The 21271-nt window shown below is 39.8% G+C and overlaps 1 protein-coding gene across 1 annotated transcript; it reads left to right on the forward strand.

Annotated features, from left to right (window-relative positions):
* Positions 1 to 45: 45 nt before the first annotated feature.
* Positions 46 to 20502, forward strand: Dhc64C (dynein heavy chain, cytoplasmic). Its single transcript, XM_018448894.1, is given in 24 exon segments — positions 46 to 612; positions 1756 to 2680; positions 2683 to 3310; positions 3401 to 3536; positions 3607 to 3980; positions 4867 to 4938; positions 5048 to 8398; positions 8472 to 8866; positions 8954 to 9264; positions 9350 to 9438; positions 9907 to 9936; positions 10059 to 11205; positions 11305 to 11800; positions 12074 to 12689; positions 12785 to 13579; positions 13674 to 13725; positions 13727 to 13810; positions 14148 to 14343; positions 15688 to 15805; positions 15897 to 16268; positions 16341 to 16575; positions 16577 to 19038; positions 19134 to 19331; positions 19492 to 20502. Coding segments are annotated over 24 exon segments (13761 nt in total). The 5' UTR covers positions 46 to 368; the 3' UTR covers positions 19927 to 20502.
* Positions 20503 to 21271: the final 769 nt, after the last annotated feature.

Below are 21271 nucleotides of genomic sequence, written 5' to 3' on the forward strand. Positions count from 1 at the left end.
AATACCTTTCATCTTCCACGGATAAGAAAAATTAATTGTCCAGGGGATCGATAGTTATCTTCCAATGTAATTGTCAACTATCGCATAAATTTACAAAGTTTGAAGTAGAGATTATGGATAAGCCTCGAACTTATCGAGCTCATTCCAAAGTCCGAAGAACTGCATAGCTCGTGACGTCGCGTCACGTCAATTCGTGCGTGCTCGTACCGCTCGCGTCGCCTTCGGTCGCTTGACAGTTCATTCCGGCGACGGAGGGGGTCGGTGATCGTTCGCTCTACCCCTCCGGTGATCACGATCATCCATCGAAAACGGTCCCAGAGCAGTAAGCGAGTGGTAGTGATCGAGTGGCAGGTATCAATCGACCCGGCATGGGCGATTCCTTGGACGGCTCCGGGGAACCGTCCCCGGAGTCGCAGAACGTCGCGATCGTCGAGTACCCGACGTTCGCCAGCTATCTACGTAAGGCCGTCACCGTGCTGCTACCGGACGAGGATGTGGTGCCGCCCGCGTTCAGCCTGGCGCTCGACGACCGCTATAACCAGGATTGCATCCGCAAGTTCCTCGGCGACTCGCAGGTCAGCTCGCTCTACGTGCAGAGGAGCTCGAGCAAAGGTAAAGTGCGAGAATCGATCGATTATTATATCATCGTTCTCTCCGGGAATGACGAGGATCGGCCGTCAGTCGGCGACCGGCGATGCGAGGCTCCTCCATTATCAAATGCGTTAATTTGGCGCGTGCAACGGTACATTTCGCACGTATATGGTACATACACGATAGGTAGTCGCATCCTGCAAAATCAATCGCGGCCCATTCACGCCCCGCTCTCCCGCCAAATATGACTCATTCGAGCTGATGAGATCGATAAGTGCGTATCGGTTAATTACGTGGGCGACGCACTATTCTTTCCTTCGTGATCTTCACCTCGACTCCCATCGACACTCTCTCGAAGTTCTCACGCGTGTCTGTATCACGCTTTGGCGAACGCGCAGTGATAACGCGTAGTTTGATAACAAATCCGTAGAACAGATTCTGCCGCGTTTGCGCTTTACTGCGCAGGCATCGTCTACGTGTAAATCCGACAGATTTATAATCTTGGCGATAAACATCGCTCGTCTATTTTTATATGCTAATCATTAAATAATGAAATTTTATATATATTATATATATATATATATAAATTATATTATATATACTTATAATATTCTAATGTTCTCCATGTGTGAATATGTACTTTAACAGTCAATTTAAATATTTAAATCTCTCAATAAATAAAAGAAGGGCAACGAGCCAATTATACTGTAAGATATTTAATAATCGTATATATATAAACGTTTCGACACCGATCGGGTCATTTTCAATGTAAAACAAACACTCTTACATAAATTATCGGAAAATTTAGTCAAATTATAATGTCCAGTAAAAAGTTCGATTATATTCATAATATGCGGTCCATAGTAAAAATATCAAAGGAGATCTCATCTCACTTTTCACAATTCTTAAATTGTCTTAATGATGTAAGTTAGATGCCGAGAGGAAAACGCAATTAACAAAGTTATATTTAATAAAAAGTAAGCCATAATACAATTGGATGTAACATTTATACTCGACGATGTCAAGCGACATTGATATTGATAAATTAACTTTTGTATTTTTTTATATTTTTTTCTAAAAAATTAACTGTCATTGTAATAATTGTTTAAAAACTGAAGTTGAATTAAATCCTTTATGTATTAACCAAGCACTCTCTCTTTACAGAAGAAGATAGTGGCGAGGGAGATGAAGACAAAGAGAATGCCACTTATTATATATCAAATGAGATACACTTTTCAAATCCAAAAATGGCCTCCCTAGTTCTAACAAAACGTGGTATTGTTGTTGAGGCTGATAAATCCATTCATTCGCAAGTGCGTCTGATTACGTTCTCTGATGGGCCACCATACGAAACTTTGCATGCGATAAGCAAAACCATGGCACCCTATTTCAAGAGTTATGTGAAGGAAACAGGTCGTGCCCATAGGGATGGGGATAAAATGGTACCATTGGTGGAGAAGAAGATTGCAGAACTTGAAATGGGGCTGCTGCATTTACAGCAGAATATCGATATCCCTGAGATCTCGTTACCGGTTCATCCGATCGTCGCGCAAGTTATTAAACAGTGCGAGGAGGAGGGTCGTAAGCCGAAAGTCGCCGATTTCGGCGACAAGGTCGAGGACTCGACATTCCTGAATCAATTGCAGAACGGTGTCAACAGGTGGATAAAGGAGATCCAGAAAGTGACGAAATTGAACCGTGATCCGGAATCGGGTACGGCCCTTCAAGAGATATCATTCTGGTTGAACCTCGAGAGAGCACTGCATCGCATTCAGGAGAAACGGGAGAGCATCGAAATCTCCCTGACGCTCGACATACTCAAGCACGGCAAGCGGTTTCACGCCACCGTCAGTTTCGACACTGACACAGGCTTGAAGCAAGCGCTAGCCACCGTCAATGATTACAATCCATTGATGAAAGATTTTCCGATCAATGACTTGCTGTCTGCTACTGAATTGGAACGAATACGCAGCAGCGTGCAGCAGATATTCATGCACTTGAGGAAAATCAGAAGCACCAAGTATCCCATTCAAAGAGTGTTGAGACTGGTAGAGGCTATTTCGAGAGATTTGGGACAACAGTTGCTCAAACCCAATGCTTCGAAGTGTTCACCACTTGGGATGACGAGTACGACAAACTCACAGGGTTGTTGAGGGACGTCGTAAAGAAGAAGCGCGATGAACACATGAAGATGGTATGGAGAGTACTGCCGGCGCACAAGAAGTTGCAGTCAAGGATGGAGCACATGCGCCGCTTCCGACGTCAGCATGAACAACTGAGAACTGTAATAGTCCGCGTGCTCAGGCCTACCGTACGCCAGAGCAGCAATAATTCCACGATGGAGAACGCCGATAACGACAACGTGAAGGTGGAATTCGCGCTGGACGCCGCCGACGCTAATGCTATCAGCGAAGTTAACTTGGCGTACGAGAATGTAAAGGAAGTGGATTGTCTGGACATTACCAAGGAAGGACAGGAATCCTGGGACGCCGCGGTGCACAGATACGAGGAGCGTATCGAGCGCGTGGAGGCGCGGATCACCGCACATCTTCGAGATCAATTGGGCACAGCCAAGAATGCTAATGAAATGTTCAGAATATTTTCACGATTTAACGCCCTCTTCGTACGGCCGCATATTCGGGGCGCCATCAGAGAATATCAGACGCAACTTATACAGAGAGTCAAAGACGATATCGAGGCCCTGCATGAAAAGTTCAAGGTATTGAATGAATATTAAGATAGCTTTAATTTTAGACAGACTTACAACTTAAATAAATGTATACATCTTAATGACTGTGATTCTTTATAGGTGCAATATGCACAAAGTAAATGCTGCAGAATGAGTATGGTGAGAGACTTACCACCTGTAGCTGGATCGATAATATGGGTCAAACAAATTGATTACCAATTGACAATGTATTTAAAACGCGTCGAGGATGTCCTAGGTATTCTCTCTTTCAATTTTTGAACTGTAGGAAATATTTTCTCAATTTAACGTTACATGCGTATATTTAGGCAAAGGATGGGAAAGTCATATCGAGGGTCAGAAATTAAAAGCCGACGGAGATAGCTTCCGTATGAAGCTGTCAACGCAAGAGATTTTCGATGACTGGGCACGCAAGGTGCAGGCACGAAATCTTGGTGTAACTGGACGTATCTTCACGATCGAGAGCGTGCGTTCAAGAACAGGACGCGGCAATGTGCTGAAACTGAAAGTGAATTTCCTTCCTGAGATTATTACGCTATCTAAAGAAGTGAGAAATTTGAGAAACCTCGGCTTTCGTGTGCCTCTACCTATCGTGAATAAAGCTCATCAGGCGAACCAGTTGTATCCCTTCGCCATCAGTCTCATTGAAAGCATCAGAACTTATGAGAGAACATTGGAGAAGGTAAGATAATTGATAATAATTTCTTAGTAATCATTATTAAGAAGTTAAACAATTTCTAGTAAATGATCCATTTCTTTTTTTTTCTGGATGTTCCGCATTTTATAAATTACAATAATATAGGCAACTTAAAGCTTTAAACAGTCCGAATAAAACGATAGATTACGCTAGGGTAATAGTGCCAGGTATTGGAGGATAAATGTTAGAATAATTGATCTCTAATTTCTTGGATCTCCAATATTTTTAGCTTACCAATCGGAGTCCCCATTGTCCCGCACTAAAGGTAGTCATATTTGACGCTTCCAAGAATTATGCATCTTGCCTATATATGCAAATGCATTATTGTCTGCCTGCTTAGCTATTGTAGATAAATCTGTAATGCAAGATAACACATAATTTATTTTTTTACTGATTTATATATTTAACGAATGTTACGTCAATTATTTTCAAATACATGTAGGCTTGTACGGATGTGCGGGAGGTCTGAAGCTACAAGCATTTAAATTATCAATTTCATAAATATTCTAAAGGAGGAAATGTAAACCAACGTTTTAAATGAAACTAATTCGTATCAAGGCAGATATACTTAAAATATGCAATTGTAAATTTGCAATTATAAATCTATTTAAATTTTAACAAATGAGGCTATCCGCATGTCCGGAAAGTTGCTTGGAGGCGATACATATAATTGTTTCGTCTTTTGATATAAATATACCAACTATTATAAATATTATCACATATGACTACGTTATCTATATTAAATTTTTAAGTATGCATACTCCTGAGTTCGTATCATTTTGAATGATAACTTGTAATTTATGTCGTAAAATTGTATTGAGATTATTACGCATTGCAAATTGAAAAAATAATGTAACAAATCTCTTCTTAGATCGAGGACAAAGCCAGTATTATTCCTTTAGTCGCTGGTATGCGTAAGGATGTCTTAGGATTGATTTCCGAGGTAAGTCATCGTTTTATATAAAATTTTTGATATATTCACTATTCTATATTTGGTTTCTATATACTATGTAGTTTCTAATATTACAACTGTATTGATTGTCTTTATATAGGGTATCGCGCTAGTTTGGGAGAGCTACAAACTCGATCAATACGTGCAACGTTTGTCGGATGCTGTCGTGTCGTTCCAAGAAAGGGTCGAAGATCTTTTAGTTGTGGAAGAACAATTAGATGTCGATGTTCGTTCTCTTGAAACGTGTCCTTATTCCGCAAACACATTCGCCGATATACTGTCAAAGATACAGAAATCAGTAGATGAATTATCTTTGAAGAATTATTCCAACTTACATATCTGGGTAGCGAGACTCGATGAAGAAGTGGAGAAAAATTTGGGTGCCAGATTGGAAGCTGGAATAAAAGCGTGGACTGATGCCTTAACCGGTCACAAAAAGGAAGTGGACCTGAGTATGGACACGGACGCTCCTACACAGCCGACACATAAACCCGGTGGCGATCCTAAAATTCAAAATCAGATTCATGAAGTCCGAATTACCAATCAGACTATGTATTTATATCCTAGCATCGAAGATGCAAGATTTCAGATAATGCAACAATTATTTGCATGGCAAGCAATTGTTACTTCGCAGGTCCGTCTCCAAAGCTCGAGATATCAAGTCGGACTGGATAAACCTGAATCAGGCACATACAGAAATTTGCTTACAAAATTACCCACTGGAAAGCAACCGTTGGAGGCAGCATACGAAGCGGTTGAATTCAAGATGAAGGATGTTGCAGATTACGTCGATCAATGGCTACGCTATCAAGCTCTTTGGGATCTACAGCCAGGTAATCTTTATGGCAAATTGGGAGAAAATATTAACTTATGGATGAAGTGTCTCAATGATATAAAGAAAACAAGAACCACATTCGATACTTCCGACACAAGACGTGAATTTGGACCTGTGATTATAGACTTTGCGAAGGTGCAGAGTAAAGTATCTCTAAAGTACGATTCGTGGCATAAAGAAACTTTGGGTAAATTCGGGACACTTCTGGGTAATGAGATGGCGAGTTTTCATTCTCAGGTATCGAAATCTCGAAGCGATCTGGAACAGCAGTCCATCGAAGCAGCTAGTACATCCGATGCAGTCGGTTTTATAACATATGTGCAATCTCTGAAGCGTAAGATGAAAGCGTGGGAAAAACAAGTAGACATATATCGCGAAGGTCAAAGAATACTTGAACGTCAAAGATTCCAATTCCCATCTTCTTGGTTGCATGTGGATAATATAGAAGGAGAATGGGGTGCATTTAATGAAATAATCAAACGCAAAGATACTAGTATTCAAACTCAAGTTGCGTCCTTGCAAATGAAAATCGTCGCTGAAGATAAGGCGGTTGAAACAAGAACTACCGATTTCCTCAGTGACTGGGAAAGGGGTAAACCGGTGGAAGGCCATTTGCGACCAGACGATGCTTTGCAACAGTTGCAATTATTCGAGAGTAAATTCGCTAGGCTTAAAGAAGAGAGGGATAATGTAGCCAAGGCCAAAGAGGCGTTAGAATTGCAAGAACCAGGCGGAATATCAACCAGCGAGGATAGAATGCAGGTGGTATTTGAAGAGCTACAGGACTTGAGAGGAGTTTGGTCAGAATTGTCAAGAATATGGGCACAAATTGATGAAACGCGGGAGAAACCTTGGCTTTCCGTACAACCGCGGAAATTGCGCCAGCAATTGGATACAATGATGACGCAGTTGAAGGAACTTCCAGCGAGATTGAGGCAATACTCGTCTTACGAATACGTAAAGAAAATGTTACAGAGTTATACGAAAGTAAATATGCTGATTGTAGAACTGAAATCTGACGCGCTCAAAGAAAGGCATTGGAAACAATTGACAAAGCAGCTCAGAGTAAACTGGGTACTGAGTGAGCTTACCCTCGGCCAAGTCTGGGACGTAAATCTGCAGAAAAATGAAGGTATAGTTAAAGATATTATTCTCGTAGCTCAGGGCGAAATGGCACTCGAGGAGTTCTTGAAGCAAGTACGCGAGTCATGGCAGACATATGAATTGGACTTGATAAATTATCAAAATAAATGTAGACTAATACGTGGTTGGGATGATTTGTTCAATAAGGTCAAAGAACATATCAATTCAGTAGCAGCTATGAAACTATCGCCATATTACAAGGTATTTGAAGAAGAAGCTTTAACATGGGAAGAAAAGTTAAATAGGATTAATGCTCTATTCGATGTATGGATAGACGTACAGCGACGATGGGTTTATCTCGAAGGCATCTTCTCCGGTAGCGCAGATATCAAGACCTTGTTACCAGTGGAAACATCCCGTTTCCAAAGTATTAGTTCCGAGTTCTTGGGACTGATGAAGAAAGTATCCAAATCCCCTATGGTTACAGACGTACTGAACATTCCTGGCGTTCAAAGAGCGCTCGAACGTCTTGCTGATCTTCTTGGCAAGATACAAAAAGCACTAGGAGAATATTTAGAAAGAGAACGAACTTCTTTCCCACGATTTTACTTTGTCGGCGACGAGGACTTGTTAGAAATCATTGGTAATAGCAAAAATGTCGCAAGATTGCAGAAGCATTTCAAAAAAATGTTTGCCGGCGTAGCAGCTATTTTATTGAACGAAGACAACACGATTATCACCGGTGTTGCTTCACGCGAGGGTGAAGAAGTTATATTCCAGAATCCGGTATCTACAGTCGATCATCCCAAAATCAATGAATGGTTGTCGCTTGTGGAGAAAGAAATGCGCGCAACGCTTGCCTCAAGCCTCGCGAAGGCAGTACAAGATATTAAACAATTTAAGGACGGAAATATAAATCCACAAGCGTTTATGTCTTGGTGCGACAACTATCAAGCTCAGATAATAGTTCTAGCTGCACAAATTTTATGGTCAGAAGACGTAGAAGCGGCTCTTCATGAAGCGCAAGCAGATCCGAGCAAAAATCCGTTAGAGAGAGTTTTAATACAAGTGGAAGGCACGTTGAACGTCCTGGCTGATTCTGTTCTTCAAGAACAACCACCTTTAAGGAGAAAGAAGTTGGAACATTTAATCAACGAATTTGTACACAAACGCACTGTTACCAGACGATTGACCGCTAACAGAGTTTCGAATCCAAAGGCCTTTGAATGGCTGTGCGAAATGAGATTTTATTTTGATCCTAGGCAAACGGAAGAGCTTCAGCAGCTCACGATACATATGGCAAATGCTAAGTTCTTCTATGGATTCGAATACTTGGGAGTACAAGATCGGCTGGTACAGACACCGTTGACCGACAGATGCTACTTAACAATGACGCAAGCATTAGAAGCTCGACTTGGTGGTTCACCATTCGGACCTGCTGGTACAGGAAAGACTGAATCTGTGAAAGCATTAGGCCATCAACTCGGAAGATTCGTATTGGTATTTAATTGCGACGAAACATTCGATTTCCAGGTAAATACAAAAATTAGCTTAATAATATTAGTAAAGAGAAATATATGTTTTATGTCGTCGTTATTTCTCATAGGCAATGGGTCGTATATTTGTTGGTCTCTGTCAAGTGGGTGCGTGGGGTTGTTTCGATGAATTTAATCGTTTGGAAGAACGAATGTTATCTGCCGTTTCTCAACAAGTGCAGACGATTCAGGAAGCACTCAAAAGTCAGATGGAAGGCAAGAAAGAAGGAACCCTCTGTGTCGAATTGGTTGGAAAACAAGTTAAAGTCTCCACTGACATGGCTATATTCATCACCATGAATCCCGGATATGCTGGACGATCCAATCTACCTGACAATCTGAAGAAACTTTTCAGGTCGCTTGCTATGACCACACCCGATCGGCAACTGATTGCCGAAGTAATGCTCTTCAGTCAAGGTTTCCGATCAGCAGAAAAATTAGCGTGTAAAATTGTGCCATTCTTCAAGTACGTATTTGAATACAATTTGAATATAAGTATTTCGTTATTAGCAAATAATATTTGTTGCATTATCGAATCTTTCTCTTTTCCTAGGCTTTGCGATGAACAACTTTCTAATCAATCCCATTACGATTTCGGACTACGTGCACTTAAATCCGTGCTGATTTCTGCCGGAAACGTAAAACGCGACCGTATTCAAAAAATTAAAGAAGGCATGCAGAACCGTGGCGAAACCAATATCGACGAAGCCTCGATTGCTGAGAATCTACCTGAGCAAGAGATACTTATTCAATCTGTTTGTGAGACGATGGTTCCCAAATTAGTTGCCGAAGATATTCCATTATTATTCAGTTTACTCAGTGATGTATTCCCCAACGTGAATTACATTCGCGCGGAAATGAAAGGTAAATTATTATTCCAATAATATGTATCTTTATAGATAGAGAAGGTTACACGAATTTTTATATAAATATACGCATTTTATTCTAGGATTGAAAGATCAAATCAGGAAAGTTTGTACTGAAGAATACCTAGTATGCGGCGAAGGAGATGAACAAGGAGGTGCTTGGCAAGAAAAGGTAATACATTTTTTTAATAGGAAAGGATGCTTAACACTAATGCCTAAATTCTAAGCAGAATCGTAAGGCTCGTAACATATTCCTGTGAGACTTGTAAGAATTTTTAAGTGCTTATACATTTATGCAATATTTTTACAGACAGCTTCTTACTAGCCATAAAATTTATAAGAAATTGTATAATAGATATTTACGAATAATCGTACGTCTTACGATACATATGCATAAAATTAGAATACTAGTCATAAGTTCTTATAAGTTTTACGAGAACACGTTACGAATCTTACGATTCTGCTTAGAATTGACCCATAATTCTCATTATAATTTTAACTATATTCTCATTCACTATCAATACTAATAAAGAGATACTAATTATACTCACTGAAGATAATAATTATCTCTTATGTATTTTACAAATACATTAATAACATGCTTAAAGACTTAATTTTCATATTGTTTATGCATACTAAGGATTTGGTCGGTGAGACATGGGTAGAGAAGGTGAGATAAATCTAAGTATAATCGTGTCTATAATTATTAATATATTTTAGAATTTTTCTTTTGTTATATCGTGAATTATCTTTATCTCTTGCACTCTTCTATTTATTATATTATTAATTTAGGTACTTCAACTATATCAAATTTGTAACTTAAATCATGGCTTAATGATGGTTGGCCCGAGTGGATCTGGTAAAACAACGGCTTGGAAAGTGCTGCTTAAAGCGCTGGAGCGATTTGAAGGCGTGGAAGGCGTCGCTCATGTAATTGACCCCAAAGCGATTAGCAAAGAAACGTTGTACGGCGTGTTAGATCCAAATACGCGCGAATGGACGGACGGTTTGTTCACGCATATATTGAGGAAGATAATCGACAACGTCAGAGGTGAAATCAACAAGCGACAATGGATCATATTCGATGGAGATGTCGATCCGGAATGGGTCGAGAACTTGAACTCTGTGTTGGATGACAACAAGCTTCTCACTTTACCCAATGGTGAACGCCTGAGCTTACCGCCGAATGTGAGAGTTATGTTTGAAGTGCAAGACCTTAAGTACGCTACCTTGGCCACCGTGTCGCGATGTGGTATGGTTTGGTTCTCGGAGGATGTGCTGTCAACGGAAATGATATTTGAAAACTACATGCTACGACTACGAAACATCCCATTGGAAGACGGCGAGGAAGATAATCTTGGCAAGAAAGCTTCGGATAAGGAAGACACTATATCACCTGCGTTAACGGTGCAGAGAGAAGTCGCCAGCATCATGCAGAGTTACTTCGCGCCTGATGGTTTAGTAGTGAGATGCTTGGAGTATGCTATGAAGCAGGAACACATAATGGACTTTACGCGCTTGCGAGCTCTTAGTTCTTTATTCTCCATGCTAAATCAAGCCGTTCGCAATGTACTACAGTACAATCACTCTCATATCGACTTTCCTTTACCGGGCGAACAACTGGAACGTTACATGCCCAAATGCTTGGTTTATGCGCTCTTATGGAGCTTTGCGGGAGACGCTAAATTAAAAGTTAGATCTGACTTGGGTGACTTTATTAGATCTATCACAACTGTACCTTTACCTTCTCAAAATAATATACCTATTATAGACTTTGAAGTAAACATACATGGTGAATGGTTACCGTGGAGCAACAAAGTTCCTCAGATTGAAGTAGAGACTCACAAGGTAGCTAGTCCGGATATTGTCGTACCGACTTTAGATACCGTGAGACACGAGAGTCTACTATATACTTGGTTGGCTGAACATAAGCCTCTAGGTAAGTAATTACTTGTAACAAACATATACATTATTGCTATATTATTTTTACGTATTTAAATATATTAAATATATAATTGTTTTATTTTTACGTATTTAGTGCTCTGTGGACCACCCGGTTCTGGTAAAACCATGACTCTATTCTCTGCTTTGCGAGCACTTCCAGACATGGAAGTTGTCGGACTTAACTTCTCTTCCGCGACGACACCCGAACTGTTACTTAAAACATTTGATCACTATTGCGAATATCGTAAGACGCCTAACGGCGTTGTACTCTCCCCAGTTCAATTGGGCAAATGGCTAGTTTTGTTCTGCGACGAAATCAATTTACCCGATATGGATAATTATGGGACGCAACGTGTGATTTCTTTCTTGAGGCAATTAGTAGAACACAAAGGATTTTATAGAACCAGTGACCAGGCGTGGGTCACTCTGGAAAGAATTCAGTTTGTAGGTGCTTGTAATCCACCTACAGATCCTGGCAGGAAACCTCTCAGTCACAGGTTCCTGCGACACGTACCTGTCATTTACGTTGATTATCCTGGCGAAACCTCGCTCAAGCAGATTTATGGCACATTCACACGTGCCATGCTCAGGTAAGAATTTCTTGAGTATGAAATGTAGGCTTTCGAGAGAAATGAGTTATTATTTTTACTTTATCTTCTTTTATTTACAATCTTTAATCAAACCTTATGTAAAAACGAAACGCATATAAGGTGAATAATCGAACTTCATGCAATAATCGAAGTTCATAAATCGCTTGCAATTATGCATTATCCCAAGAGTTTTGTTTATTGTTCGTATTTATTTGTAATACTCATTATCCAAATATTAATTAACGCAAGATAAATTTTTCTGCAAAATTATAGATTGACGCCTAATCTGAGAGGCTATGCGGAATCTTTAACGAATGCAATGGTGGAGTTCTATCTGGCCTCCCAGGAGAGATTTACTCAAGACATGCAACCACATTATGTGTATTCTCCGCGTGAAATGACACGTTGGGTGCGTGGTATTTGCGAAGCCATTAGACCGCTTGATAATCTCTCCGTGGAAGGTCTAGTGCGTTTATGGGCCCATGAGGCTCTTCGTCTATTCCAAGATAGATTGGTGGAGGAGTCTGAGAGAGCTTGGACGAATAAGAACATAGATATTGTGGCTCTGAAACACTTTATGTCGGTTGATCGAGAAAAAGCATTGACCAGACCAATCTTGTACAGTAATTGGCTGTCAAAGGACTATGTACCAGTGAATAGAGAAGAGCTGAGAGATTACGTTCGTGCAAGATTGAAAGTATTTTACGAGGAAGAGCTGGATGTGCCGTTGGTACTTTTCGATGAAGTTCTTGAACATGTTCTACGGATTGACAGAATTTTCCGACAGCCTCAGGGACACTTATTGCTCATTGGTGTCTCTGGTGCTGGTAAGACTACTCTGTCGAGATTCGTTGCATGGATGAATGGCTTGTCTATTTTCCAAATCAAGGTAATTCTATACTGCTTTGTATCGTTTCGATAACAAAATGTTATATTTAATATTTCAATTTAAATACATTCTTCTAATCAATCAATCTTCGATAGGTACACAATAAATATACTGGTGAAGACTTTGACGAAGATTTACGGCAAGTGTTGAGACGATCCGGTTGCAAGGACGAAAAGATAGCTTTTATTCTCGATGAATCTAACGTGCTGGATTCCGGTTTCCTTGAACGTATGAATACGTTACTCGCCAACGGAGAAGTACCCGGATTGTTCGAGGGTGACGAGTACACAACACTCATGACACAATGCAAAGAAGGTGCCCAGCGAGAGGGTTTAATGTTGGATTCCAATGAGGAATTGTATAAATGGTTCACCGGCCAAGTTATGAAGAATCTACACGTCGTTTTCACAATGAATCCAAGTACGGACGGTCTGAAAGATCGCGCAGCAACATCGCCTGCGTTATTCAACAGATGCGTGCTGAATTGGTTCGGTGATTGGTCGGACAATGCGTTGTTCCAAGTCGGCAAAGAGTTTACTAATCGTGTTGACTTGGAGAGACCCATGTGGAAGTGTCCGGACTTCTTCCCGTCTGTGTGCTCGCTGATCCCATCACAACCAACACACAGGGACGCTGTGATAAATGCATGCGTTTACGTTCACCAAACCTTGCACAAAGCAAACACACGGTTAGCCAAGAGAGGCGCCAGAACAATGGCAATTACGCCGCGCCATTATTTAGATTTTATTAATCACTTTGTTAAGTTGTATCAAGAGAAGAGAAGTGACCTAGAAGAACAACAGCTGCATCTAAATGTCGGTTTGAGTAAAATTGCCGAAACGGTTGAGCAAGTAGAAGAGATGCAGAAGAGCTTAGCCGTTAAATCTCAGGTGAGCACAAACTGAACTCACAAGAAACATTTTTTTGTTTTTTAATAGAATATATAATCTTTTATATCATCTATATTATCCTATTTTCTTATAGGAACTGCAAGCTAAGAATGAAGCAGCCAATGCGAAATTAAGACAGATGAATTCAAACAGTGGCTATAAATCAGAAGAGGGACGATGTCATGGCGGATCTTGCCTTGGTCGAACCAGCTGTTGTTGATGCTCAAAATGGTATATATCTTCAACAGTATTTTTTACTGCACTATTATATAAATTTGTTGATGAATATTTTTAAGATTAATCGAATAATTATAAAATCGTTCAAAATTTTATTTTGAAAAATAATTTAGAAAAACGCTTTTGCATTTATAGTAATGTTAATTAATTGTTGACATTGTAATATATTATGTTTAATATTATTATGATAATATTCAAGAAATAATGAAAGCAGTACTGTACTGCATATCTTTCTAATTGTTGACATTTTCGAATTAATGCTGTTTTAAAATTACGGTATAATTGCTTTTTGGAATGTTTTTGCGCTGAGAAATATTTGCATTGAGTGTAGCTGTGAAGGCAATTAAGCGACAACACCTGGTCGAAATCCGATCCATGGCGAATCCGCCCGCTATCGCAAAACTAGCTCTTGAATCTATATGCCTGTTGCTCGAGGAAAATGCTACAGATTGGAAGCAGATTCGTACTGTTACAATGAAGGACAGCTTTATTCCTACTATCGTCAACTTCAACACCGAGAACATCACGTAAGGGAGCGACTACTGTGGGCCTGCTGAATGTTCAACCTTCGTGCGTGGGGTTCTAATATGGAACAAGCTATAATTTTTAACAGCTTGATACATGTCTCCCTTAATACATGTCGATTTCAGCGTCGCTTACTTGCGTCGCTGCGTTATTACAACTGCAAGGAGAACGTACAGTAATAATATCTCAGGAGAAGATATTGCAAATGAAAATATTTTATTAGATCGTTTCCATCTCTTTGCAAATGTAAAGACATAACATGTATGTTACTTATGTTGCCTCTTTTAAGTCTAACACTATAGGTCAGCTATGCAGGAAGGCCAACATCTCCTCTCGCGTAACTTATCATAACTTTGCCTAATGCATGTGCATCTTCTTCTTTGTACTATATATAATGTCCTCTTTGATTGTTCGTACAGCGGTGAAATCAATAAAGAAACAACATTTAGTCGAGGTTCGCTCCATGGCGAATCCGCCGGCGATTGTGAAGGTCGCATTGGAATCTATCTGCTTGTTACTCGGTGAAAATGCTAGCGACTGGAAATCTATCCGTGCGGTCATCATGAGGGACAATTTTATCAATACTATTGTCTCTAATTTCAGTACCGAGGATATTACGTAAGCATGCATTCATTATTTGTTTTCTTGTTGTGATATCAAAGGATCAGCTATCACAAACTTAGATATTTCACGTACGATGTAATATTAGTGCAGAGTTGCAATATTTGATTGCATTGATGATTAAAGTATTAGCTTATATTTACGACGATTTTTAAACATATTTACTGATTTTATTTTTTTGTGTTATTCAATAAATATATTAAAAAGGTGACATTTTCTTTAGATATTATAATGAATGAACCAATGTCTTTTATACTATTATTTAATCAATACATCATAACAAGTTTTGATGAACATATTTCTTATAAATGCACTTCACTTGGCAAGCAATTTTAAAACTGCTTTGAGAAATATATAACGTGTATAACAAGTTTTAACGGCAAAAATAACTACTTGTTACAACTACTGTTATTCTTTTACTGCATGTTAACAATGTTTGATTAATTTGTTACTAACATTAATCTAGATCTTGTTTATTGAAATTAATGATATTAATAATATATAACAGCATACATATGAAACGTGTGTATTAATATTTTATTAGTATAATTACAGTAAAATTAGTTTCTAATTTTCTACCGAATTAATAGTTTCTGATGATAAAAAGAGTAATTATACAAAATATTTTTATATGACAAATTATTTTATGACAAGTTATATTACAATAGAGTTAAAAAATGATTTTATTTTCTAAAGATGAAGACATTAATGAATTTTTTAATTAGCGATGAAGTGAGAGAAAAAATGAAGAGCCGCTATCTGAGCAATCCCGATTATAACTTCGAGAAAGTGAATCGTGCTAGTTTAGCTTGTGGTCCTATGGTGAAATGGGCCATAGCGCAGGTAAATTTTACCGTTTAGAATTTGAAAAAGATGTATATATCATTTATACAATTTCCAAGGACATAAACCTTAAAGATAAATATATTTCCAGATTGAATACGCTGATATGTTGAAGCGAGTTGAACCCTTGCGCGATGAACTTCATTCTTTGGAACGACAAGCAGAAACTAACAAACTAAAGGGTGAAGAAGTGAAAAATTTGATTGCTCAATTGGAGCAAAGCATAGCGTCATACAAGGAGGAGTACGCTCAACTTATCTCACAAGCGCAAGCCATCAAAGCCGATTTGGAGAGTGTGCAAGCCAAGGTGGACAGATCAATCGCTTTGTTAAAGTCCTTGGTTATCGAAAGGGAAAGATGGGAAGCAACGAGCGAAACATTTAAGAGTCAAATGTCGACGATAATCGGAGACGTTCTATTATCTTCCGCTTTCTTGGCCTATGCTGGCTATTTCGATCAACACGTAAGTTTCAACTCTTCCTTTCTTTTACATTTGGAGTTTTGTTAATTTACAACGGAATGTGTTTTATTTTAGTATCGCCAAAATCTCTTTACGACGTGGTGTCAACATTTGCATCACGCAAACTTACAATTCAGACCTGATATTGCGAGAACAGAATATCTTTCCAATCCGGACGAACGTTTGAGATGGCAGGCGAACGCGTTGCCGACCGACGATTTGTGCACCGAAAACGCAATTATGTTGAAGCGCTTTAACAGATATCCACTAATCATTGATCCATCTGGTCAGGCAACGGAATTCATTATACGAGAGCGCTCTACGATTCGGTAATCCCCTTCTGGTTCAGGATGTGGAGAATTATGATCCTATATTGAATCCTGTCTTGAATCGAGAACTGAGACGAACAGGCGGACGCGTACTGATTACACTCGGCGACCAAGATATAGATCTCTCGCCTTCCTTCGTTATCTTCTTGTCGACGAGAGACCCGACGGTGGAATTCCCACCAGACATCTGCTCACGTGTAACGTTCGTTAACTTCACCGTTACTAGAAGTTCTCTGCAGAGTCAATGTTTGAATCAGGTGCTAAAGGCCGAACGTCCGGACATCGACGAGAAGAGATCCGATCTGCTGAAACTTCAAGGCGAATTCCACTTGAGGCTCCGACAACTGGAAAAGTCTCTGCTGCAAGCGTTGAATGATGCCAAGGGTAAGATTCTCGACGACGATTCCGTGATCACCACTCTGGAAACTCTGAAACAGGAGGCCGCCGACATCAGCAAGAAGGTGGAGGAAACGGACAAGGTTATAGCGGAAATCGAAACAGTCTCACAACAATACATGCCTCTTTCTCAGGCGTGTTCAAACATGTACTTCACGATGGACAGCCTCAACCAAGTACACTTTTTGTATCAGTATTCGTTGAAGATGTTCCTGGATATATTCACGTCCGTGTTGTCTCAAAACCCGAAATTATCTGGTATGTCAGATTATGGTCAGAGGCTGACACAAATCACGCGCGATCTATTTGCCGTCTGTTATGAACGAGTTGCCAGAGGAATGTTGCATACGGATAGGCTAACATTTGCTTTACTGCTCTGTCGTATTCATTTGAAGGGTGTACCCTCGGAATCCACCTACGACAGTGAGTTCACATTCTTCTTGCGCGGTAAGGAAGGTGTGCTTAACATCCGGGCGCCTCCGGTACCCAATCTCAGCTCAGAACAACAGGAAGCGATGATGCGCCTGAGCATAAGATTGCCCGCCTTCAAAAAGCTCGCGGAAAAAATCCAGGAAAACTCGGAATTCAGCGCGTGGTTGCAGTCACCTACACCTGAGACATGTGTACCGAAGCTCTGGGATGAGGAGAAGCCGTTGTCACCCACAGGAACAGCAATGCACCAGTTGCTGATAATACAAGCTTTCCGACCGGATCGCGTGATTGCAGCCGCGTCTCTAGTAGTGGCCTCTGCTTTCAACGAATCCTTCATGCCGGCCGCGGAGGCTGAACTCGATTTTGCATCTGTTGTAGAGGACCAATTGAAAGCAACTGTGCCGGCTTTATTGTGCTCAGTACCGGGCTTTGACGCTTCGGGTAGAGTGGACGATCTAGCCGCAGAATTGGGTAAACAAATAGCCAGCATCGCTATTGGATCGGCGGAAGGATTTAATCAGGCTGATCGAGCTATAAATATGGCTGTGAAGGCCGGCAGGTGGGTTCTGTTGAAGAACGTACATCTTGCTCCACAATGGTTGGTGCAGCTAGAAAAGAAGTTGCACAGTCTTCAGCCGCACGCTAGTTTCCGACTGTTTCTAACGATGGAGATTAATTCTAAGGTGCCGGTGAATCTATTAAGAGCTGGTAGAATATTTGTGTTCGAACCGCCTCCTGGCATACGAGCAAATTTGTTACGTACATTTAGCACCGTTCCCGCTTCAAGGATGATGCGAGCGCCCAACGAGAGAGCCCGTCTCTACTTCCTGCTCGCGTGGTTCCATGCAATCGTACAGGAACGTCTACGTTATGCGCCGTTGGGCTGGGCAAAGCATTATGAATTCAACGAGAGCGACTTGAGAGTCGCTTGCGATACTTTGGATACATGGATTGAAACTACGGCTATGGGCAGAACAAATCTGCCGCCAGAAAAGGTGCCTTGGGATGCTCTAGTAACTCTTCTCTCTCAGTGCATCTATGGTGGCAAAATTGACAACGATTTCGATCAACGTCTCCTAGCTTCTTTTCTGCGCAAACTCTTCACTCCGCGCTCATTCGAAACTGATTTTGCCCTTGTCGCCAACATCGACGGCGCACAGGGTAATCAAAGACACATCACAATGCCGGATGGCACTAGACGTGACCACTTTTTAAAATGGATTGAATCACTTTCGGATAGACAGACACCTTCGTGGCTTGGCTTGCCGAACAATGCAGAAAAAGTGCTTCTAACCACAAGAGGAACCGACTTGGTTTCCAAGCTTCTTAAGATGCAGCAGTTGGAGGATGAGGACGAATTGGCGTATTCGAACGAGGAGTCTCTAGATACACCAAGAGAAGCTGAAGCAGACGGTCGACCATCTTGGATGAGGACCTTGCATAACTCAGCCTCCACTTGGTTACAATTACTTCCAAAGAATCTACCGACCTTGAAGAGAACAGTTGAGAATATCAAAGATCCATTATATAGATACTTTGAGAGGGAAGTCAACAGCGGAGCGAAATTACTTCAAGATGTTATCCACGACTTGGAGGATGTCGTATTAATTTGTCAAGTAAGTGTTTTACTTCTGTTTTATTACTATCAAATATAAAATGGCCAAAGGACTAATATTGTTTAAGTTAATTGCGTTTTATGTATTTTTAACAGGGCGAGAAGAAACAAACCAATTATCATAGAACGATGCTGTCTGAATTAGTAAAAGGTATTCTGCCCGGTGGTTGGAGGAGATATACTGTGCCAAGAGGCTGTACAGTCATACAATGGATTACCGATTTTAGCCACAGGGTCTCGCAACTGCAGGAAGTCTCGCGTTTAGTCTCCCAAGGCGGTGCGAAGGAGATAAAGGTTCATTTCAATTTTCATCCTTACATTTGCTTCACTGTTCCAGATATTTTATCATTGAATGATATTAATTATACTATTTTTCAGAAATATGTTTACTTTTCATTGAATTCACTCAAATTGATTCGATATAAAATTATAAATTAATTGTGATTGGTTTCAGAGTTTTCCAGTTTGGCTGGGAGGTTTGCTGAATCCTGAGGCTTATATCACCGCAACCAGACAATGCATCGCGCAGGCTAATAGCTGGTCACTCGAGGAACTGCAATTAAACGTAACTATCGGAGACGGCGATAACATTGCTACGGATGATTGCTCCTTTGCTGTTACTGGTTTAAAACTACAAGGTGCGCAATGTAAGGATAATCAATTGTATTTAACTTCGACTATTATGACTGATTTACCAGTCACTATGCTAAGATGGGCGCGATCATCTACGGAGGATATCAGAAAGGGCAAACTGTCCTTGCCGGTCTACTTGAACAGCACTCGTACCGAACTGTTATTTACTGTCGATTTGAATATCGCTCCTAGTCAAGAACCGCACAGTTTTTACGAGAGAGGGGTTGCTGTATTAACATCCACCGCTTTAAATTAATAATTGCTTAATAATTAAAACTGTTTAGAGCAAATTGTATCGTATGTGAAGCAAAGAATGCTATCACGATAAATTAAAAACAGTTTACGACATATTGCATGTTACGTCGTTTGTAAAGAAAAGGAGGCATAATAACGTGCAACTCACTACAAACCTAAAGTATAAAAACATTAAAGAAATATATATTTTACACTGAATTGCTTTCGTATCTCCGAAGAATTTTGTGCTGATTGTGTATAATTAGGAACGAATATTTTCGACGTATAGAGCATAATTAAGTGTACATCATTCATTTATAAGAATTAACATTTTCACGCAGGAGGTTGTAATATATATATAGTTTATTTAATATTGTATACGTTCAAATATAAATATGGTTCTGTAACAAAAGGATTACATTGCGTTTGCCCAGATGTAAGTCGGGATATTACAGTGTTTATAACATCTTACTAGCATCTAATAAAGTCGTATTATAATATCACTTTGTTTTCACTATTTGTAGTCAACGTTCAACTATACACATTTTTGTTTATTTTTTTTTTATGACCACTTTATCGATCCTATAACTTATTCTGATTTACCATTCAATTATCTTAGTTAAAATTTTAATACAACAGACTCCACACGTTTCTTATGGAAAAATTACCTCAGTCGAATTGCTCGAACCGTTATTTCGATTTAGTTTATGATTTTAAATAAATGTCTTTATTACTATAACTACAGAAGATCAAAGGGTAAAGAAATATGCAGCTCTGAAGTCATAGAATTTGATTGTTGCCATATTTCAGATAATTTGATGCATCTTTCACGTATGAGTGTATTCGTAAACATTTAAGTGCATATATTCGCACTTAAAATATGCTTTCACTACGGAGGAGAATTAGAGACTTGACCAAACGATTATCGAACTAGACATGCTCTATTCACGGATCACCGTTTGACTGCCAGTTTTTTAATTCTCGACAGTGAAAGTACAATATTTTATCGCCGCTTTCCGAATAATAGAAACTCAGCAGTTGCTAATTTTTCTTTAATTCCTGACAATGCTTCAAGTCATATTCGGGACTCTTCGATACTGAGCGAAACAATTCGACCAGTAATTCCATTTGTTAAACCAATAATTCATTCCTTCTATTTTTTGCTTTTCATCCATTGGATAACTGCAAAAAAATATCCAGCGGTGCTGAAATTCGAAGCGAAACCTAATCTCCTCTTCACTGCTAGACATCCGTCTTTGCCATGGAATCACAGCCCTGACAGTAGCTCTCTGTTGTGTTTACCTCTATTTATTTTTTACAATTACCATATATAGCAGCCAAACGATGATCTGGATAGAACATGTCAA

This window comes from Mycetomoellerius zeteki, unplaced genomic scaffold (assembly GCF_001594055.1).
Source record: "Mycetomoellerius zeteki isolate Tzet28-1 unplaced genomic scaffold, Tzet1.0 scaffold228, whole genome shotgun sequence".
Lineage (NCBI taxonomy): Eukaryota > Metazoa > Arthropoda > Insecta > Hymenoptera > Formicidae > Mycetomoellerius > Mycetomoellerius zeteki.